Source organism: Bison bison, unplaced genomic scaffold (genome assembly GCF_000754665.1).
Source record: "Bison bison bison isolate TAMUID 2011002044 unplaced genomic scaffold, Bison_UMD1.0 scf7180017864280, whole genome shotgun sequence".
Lineage (NCBI taxonomy): Eukaryota > Metazoa > Chordata > Mammalia > Artiodactyla > Bovidae > Bison > Bison bison.
This window is the reverse complement of record NW_011494852.1, coordinates 4,709,495-4,716,391: the sequence shown is the minus strand read 5'-3', so window position 1 is coordinate 4,716,391 and position 6,897 is coordinate 4,709,495. Positions and strand designations below refer to the sequence as shown.

General features: G+C 52.2%; 1 protein-coding gene across 1 annotated transcript in view; it reads left to right on the top strand.

The window, feature by feature from the left end:
• Window positions 1–3,121: 3,121 nt before the first annotated feature.
• Window positions 3,122–6,897, top strand: part of CLIP3 (CAP-GLY domain containing linker protein 3) — a 14,350-nt gene continuing 10,574 nt past the window's right edge. Inside the window, exons 1-2 of the mRNA XM_010849051.1 lie at window positions 3,122–3,800; window positions 4,117–4,340. Coding sequence (XP_010847353.1) covers window positions 4,175–4,340 — 166 coding nt within the window. The 5' untranslated portion in view covers window positions 3,122–3,800; window positions 4,117–4,174. The remainder of the gene's footprint in view (window positions 3,801–4,116; window positions 4,341–6,897) is intronic.

The window sequence follows — 6,897 nt, the reverse complement described above, 5'->3', positions numbered from 1 at the left end:
TCTGGCAATGCTAAGCAACTATGGGCGGGAGCTGAGTAGTGGCTTCTCCCTTTATTAATAATACTTAAGCACCCCTATTCTCTTCTACGGGGTTTCCCAAGTGGCACTAGAGGTAAAGAACCTGCCTGCCAATGCAGGAGAAGTAAGAGATGTGGGTTGGATCCCTGGGTCAGGAAGATCCCCTGGAGGAGGGGACAGCAACACATTTCATTATTCTTGCCTGGAGAATCCCATGGCCAACGCAGCCTGGCAGGCTGCAGTCCATGGGGTTGCACAGAGTTGGACAGGACTGAAGCAACTTAGCATACACACATACTCTCTTTTAGACACAGTTAATAACTTAATGAAAACTCGCTTGACCTTGATCTTGACAGTCCCTATTTCCCATATGAAAGACTGAAGTACAGTGTAACTTGCCCAAAGCCAGGCAGCCAGTGAGTTGCAGAGTCAGGATCCAAACTCAGCTGTCCTGCCCCAGAGGAGGCCTGTGCACTTCTGTTGGAGACCTCTGGGCATGGCCCCTATAGAGCTTGGTTTGCAGCTCTATACTAGAGTTTCCCAGACCCTATCTAAGGCCCTTTGCCCCTGTATTTTACTGCTGGGAATTTTCTGGGGTGGGAAGTGGAAAGGATCATGTTTTTAAAAATTGGCCAGGACTTTTTCCTGCTTAAAACCCCAGGGGCACACTTGAGGTCCCCGGGCTCTTGTTCCTGCTTGGAAAAGGGAGGTGGGGAGGAGTTTCCGAAAGCCCCTGAGGTGCCTCTGTAGCTGAGGTGTCCGCACCTGACAGCCAGTGGGGTGGACCTGGCCCACAGATACCATTCATTTGGCCTCAGTAATGCTTTAACATATTTTCTGGCCTTTCCCGAAGGCTCAGCAGATCTAGCAGGACTGGGTTCATATCCCCAGATGGTAGCAGTCAGCTGGAGCTGCAGTGGCCGTCCCTGGAGGCTCTGTTTGAGACTGGCCTGAACCAGCCATGCACCAGATGGACATGCTGGTTGGGGAGGGGAGAGGGACAAGCACAGAACTCAGACTCAGGCCTGAGGCTCTTCATGGAGCCTGCCAGGGCCCCTGGGCTGACGGTGTGTCTCTCTCTGCCTCCCCTGCCCCTCTTCCATCCCTGTTTCTCAATCTCTTCTCTCTCTCCCACATTTATCTTTGTCTTTCTGCCCTCCGCCCCCAATCTCTCTGTCATCCCATTTATCTCCCCATTTCCCCGTGTCTCTTCATCTGCCTCTTTGTCTATCCCCCATACCCATGTCCCTGTCTCTCTGTCCCTGCATTTCTCCCACCCCCCATATCTGTCTCTCCATGTCTCTGTCCTCCCTCATCTCTGTCCTTGTTTTCCCATACCACCTCATTCCCTCCTGAATGTCTCTCTTGTTCTCACCTCTCTCTCTGCCCATGTCTCTGTCTGTCTCCTGATACCACTTCCCCTCTCAACCTCCCTGTTCCTCATGGTTTCTCCCCCTTCCTTCCCTCCTCCCTTCCTCTTACTTCCCTGTGTCCTCCATCTCTACTACTACTTTCCCTGGGATGGCCCAGCTCCCTCGACCTGAGGAATCCCAAGCCTTCACCATCATCTGTGGAGGGCCTGACATTGCTGTGGTCCTTGCCCATGGTCCTGCATCTCCCACGCTGGATGCCAAGCCTGAGCTCCTGGACACTCAGACTCCCAGTGCATAAGGACCAGGACAGATAATGTCGTGGGAAGGATGACAGAAGACAAGAGGAAGAGAGACACATCACACATAGGCCTGGCCCGCATGCCTGGGGCATAGCACTGCCTCCCTCAAAGGCCTGGCTCCCACCACCTCCTCCTAGGAACCCTGTGAACTTTAGGGCCGACCTGGGCCCAAGACCTCTGTCAGTAGTGATGACCCTGGGTATGAGGTCCCAAACCCACTTTCAATCTTTGTGGTCAGTAAAATATTCTCAGAGCAGGACAAGCATTGTTTGCTTGGGGAGAGTTGTAACTGGTGCTGAAGAGCCCCTCATACCCTTTCCCAAGCCTGGCGCCAAGCTGGGGATACAGCAGTGAACACAGCTGACAAAAGTCCTGTCCTCATGGTGCTCCAATTCTGCTTGAGTAGAAGATGAAATAGTGAACTAATAAACAATATAATTTCAGACTGTGATAAGTGCTATAAAGACTGAATGAAAATATAATGGGCTGCAGCGAGACGGGGTTTGGGGGGTGGTGGTGTGGGCAGAGGGAGGGAGGGAAGATTTTCTAAGGAGACAGTGTTTAAGCAGAGACCTGGATGATGAAAAGGAGCTGGCCTGGAAGGCATGCAGATTGGATGTTTCAGGGAGAACAGCCCCTGTTCTAACAGCAGCATCTGAGGTGTGAGCTGGAGGAGGGCAGTGTTGCTATGGTGAATCAGGGAAGGGAGTGAGTTTGTAAGGAGGGCGGGGTTGGGAGGCAACGTTAGATACAGCCGAAAAGGTCTCACTGAAAAGGAACCAATAAGTGAAAGCCTAAAGGAGAGGAGAAAGGAGATCAGGTATTGGGGGAGGAGCACTCCAGGCAGAAGAAACAGCTAGTGCGAAGGTCCAGGGGTGAGGAGGGACAAGGAGGCCAGTGTGGTTAGAGTGGAGCGAGTGACGGGGACAGTGAGAGGAGGCGAGATTGGCAAGATGATGGGACTTGTGGGCTATGGTTGAGACATTGGCTTTTATCTGGGGTGAGGTGCAGCAAGCAGATGCCTTTAGGAAGGTCCTGATGTGATAGGCATTAATAGGTCCCCTGTGGCAGCATATTGGGGTGTTAGGGGGAGCAGGGAGAACAGGGAAGGGGCTGCTGCCATAGTCCAGGTAGGAGAGGATGAAGGATGGACCAGGGTCAGGGCCTGGGATGAGGGTGAGGGATGAAATACCTTGGGAATACCTTGAATGGAGCTACTGGGCCGGCCCATTAGAAGGATGAGGGGTGGAAGGCAAAGTCAACCAGTTCTGTTCAGATCGGAGTGGACACGGCAGGCCATAGTCAGGTGTGAAACAGCCAAGCCACTGTGATGGAGCCATCCTTGGCTGGCTCCTGGAGGCCTTTCTGGGGAGGGGTCTGTTGGCAGATGTGTGCCCTACACTGCCAAAGTCAGGTAGCATGGTGATTAAGCCGAGCTACTTGGATTCAAGTCTTAGCTCCATTTTACCTACTTGCTCTATACCCTTGGGCAAGTGGCTTAACTTCTCTTGGCCTGGTAAGTGCGGTGCGAGCACTCTGCGACAATTACCATGACAATGACCATAGGAGTCTCTACAAAACCATCCCTCTGAGACATCACTTGTCTAGGGCGAACGTGGAGAAGAGGTCAGGTCTGATACGTTAGAGAGAGAAAACACCTGTCACTACCACAGACCCCTGCCCTAATTGGTCTGGTTTGCAGGCCTGCGGGGAAGGCGCTATCACAGCGGGAAGGACTGTGCCGGTTTTCCCAGGACTTAACGAATGAACAACTGCTTCATCTCTCTCCTTCTGTCTCCAAGCCTCACATCTTTCTTGGTGGCCATTTCTTCTTCCCCATCCTCTGTGTCTCTTCCCTTACCATTCCTGCCTGCAGCCTTTTCATCAATGCAAACAACCTCTCGCTGTCTCCGCCCCCGCGCCTGGTTGGGGGTGACACGGCGCATGCGCTGTCAGTGCCCCTCCCTCTCCACCCCCATCCCCCCGTCGGCGTCTGGGCCTCATCCCCTTCTCTCTGTCTCCTTCTCCCCCATCACTTCTCCAGACACTGACACCCCATTACTCCAGTTTCCCCGGTTTCAGCTTTGGTCTTCAGCCCCATCCACCCGAGGTAAGACGGATAGAGGGGAGGCCGGCGGAGAAGGGGAGGGGCAAAGCATCCTGCATCCTGAGATAAACAAACCCGGGGAGGGGGCGGCCTAGACTGAAGGGCCTGACGCGGGAGGAGAAGAATGGGGGACTGGCCTGGGGGAAATGGTAGACCGTAGGCCCACAAACCAGGGTCCTCTGATGGGTGACTGACATCTCTATGGTTGCCCAAAATCCAGTGCTGGGGGCGTGAGAGCAATCCGGAGCCCTGGGAGCGTATCGGGGGCTCAGATTCTGGAGACTGTGGATCACCCTCTCTAGTTGACCTCTGCCCCTAGGATTTGCCTGAAGCCCACCCCCAACTCTGCACCTGCCCCCCGAGGGCCACCGAGGACCATGACTAAGACAGATCCTGCCCCCATGGCCCCGCCGCTCAGGGCGGAGGAAGAAGAGGAGGAGGAGGAGGATGAGCCTGTCCCGGAGCCCCCCAGCCCCACCCAGGAGCGCCGGCAGAAGCCTGTTGTGCACCCCTCGGCACCAGCCCCCCTCCCCAAGGACTACGGTAACCCCCCTCCCCATCCTGCAATATGGCCTGGAGCCTTGGGTGGCCAGGGAGATCCGGCTGAAAACTCCGCTGGTGGAGATGGTGGGAGGACTCCCGAGGATTTGAAGGTGGTCTGGAGGAGTCATGGCCCTTGCATCCCCACCCCCCTTCACTCATTCATTCATTCACCCACTGGAGAATGGAATTGGGATAATCCTAATATTTGATTCATGACACATCATTCAGTCCTTTAGTCATTCAACAAGCATGTTTTGAAAGCCTGCTATGGACCTAGGAGGTGGGGCCAGACAGATCTAGTCTTTGCCTAAGAAAATCCACAGGCTTCAATAATGGTCACACAAATAAGTACAAAAATACAAGTACATAATTAAAGACATGATGAGAATCGTGTTTGCCAAGAATAGGAGTCTGCAAGAGCCTTTTAAGATACAGTTTTCCTGAATAAATAACATTCAAGGGAGACCCAAGGATGGATTGAGGGTTAACAAGGGGAAGGGGATCCCAGGAGAGGTGATCACAGGAGTGAAGGTTCTGAGGTAGGAAGCTGTGGAGCTGAGAGGGAGGTGTCCTCTTAGATATATAGAAAGTGTCTACTCATTCACCAGCAGTACTATACTCGGTGACAAGCCTTTGCTGGGAGATGGAGATTTAATGGTGAGCAGTCCAGGCATGATCTCTGCTCTCAGGAGAGAAGGCAAGACTAAACAAGTTACAGATATATAAATCAGATAAATTCAGGGACTTCCCTGGGGGTCCAGCGGTTAGGACTTTGCACTTCTACTTCAGAGGGCATGAGTTCGATCCCTGGTCTGGTAACTCTCACATGCCATGAGGCATGGTCAGGAAAAAAAAAATCAGATAAGTCCAGATTGGAGTGAATGCTATGAAAGAAATAAAAGATGGAGATATAATAATAGAGAATGGCCAGGGGGCAGCACCTTGAGATAGAGCAGTCAGGATGGGTCTTTCTGACGAGGAAGCATTTAGGTGGAAACCCTGAGCATGAGGGGGGCTTCCCTGGTGGTTCAGTGGTAAAGAATCTGCCTGCCAATTAGGAGATGTGGGTTCAGTCCCTGGGTCAGGGAGATCTCCTGGAGAAGGAAATGGCAGCCCACTCCAGTATTCTTACCTGGAGAATTCCATGGGGTCGCAAAGAGTCGGAAACGACTGAGCAACTATCACTCACTCACGCCAGTATTCTTGCCTGGGAAACCCCATGGACAGAGGAGCCTGGCAGGCTACAGTCCATGGGGTCACAAAGAGTTGGGACACAACTCAGTGACTAAACAGCAACAACTGAGCAAGAGGAGGAATCAACCATAGGAAAGCTGGGAAAAGAGAGTTCCAGGCTGTAACCAGCAAGTTGCAAAAGCCCTGAGGCAGGACTGAGCTTGGAACAAAAAGAAAATCATGGTGCTGCAGTTAGGGAGTGATCAGAGATGAAGTGAGAGGTTGGCAAGGGCTGGATCTGGGAAGGGCCTTCAAGGCTACTGTGAGGACTTCGTGTATATTCTAAGTGTGATGGTGGGGAGAGCAGTTGGAGGTGGGGGCATGGGTATTTAAAAGCAGGGGAGTGGCAGTTCTGATTTATATTTTTAAAAGCTCCCTCTGGTTATTGCATAGAGAGAGTGGAGCTCAGCCAGAACTGGGTATAGGAGGAGGCTTTTAGATGTTGGCTGGGAATCCTCAGTAGCTGTACGTTCAACTAGGTTCCAAGTTCAGAGAGTAGGCGCCAGCAGGATAGGGCAAGAGGGATGGCCTCTGTGGACATGTGTCACTCACTAGAGGGGGATCAGAGAGGCTATAGGTTACCCTCAGTCTGATAGAAAAATAACATTATCTGGGTGTCCAGGGTGGGGTATCCATCCTGGAAAACTGGAAAATTTCCTTTGGAAGTGTGGCTGGGGCCTGTAGCCTGCTGGGATGTCAAAGAGCCTAGGGTGTCTGTTCCCCACGCCCAGGAATCCTGCTGCTTGTAAAACAAGGAGGGTTTGGTCACAGAAGGTGAAGGAATCTGAAAATGTGGTTGAGGCCAGAGAGAGGGCTAAGGTGGACTCCAGGAGAAACTCATGTATGTGTTTATTAAATGTGTACATTAATTCAGTGGAGACAGCATCTCCTGGATGCCAGGGCCTTGGGGATAAGGGAGAACAGAAATGTCCTAGTGAGGGGGACAAGTGAGAGAGATAGAGGAAAAAGAGGGCAGAAGAGAAAGAGAGGAAAAGAGGAGGGAGGAAGGAGTAAACAAGTAGTGGGGTTTTTTTTTTTTGGCCACATCATGAGGCATGCAGGATCTTAGTCCCTTGACCAGGCACTGAACCCGGGTCTCTGCAGTCTTAACCAGCAGATGGCTGGGGAAGTACCCAAGTAGTGATATTCTTAAAGAAATTTTTAAAAAGGCAAAGGAACTTCCCTGGCGGTCCAGTGGTTAAGACTCTGTGCTTCCAATGCAGGGGGTGTGAGTTTGACCCCTAGTTGGAGAACTAAGATCCCACATGCCCTGCGATGCAGCCAAATTTTAAAAAAAAGGGGGGGGGTGGGCGAGGCAAGAGAT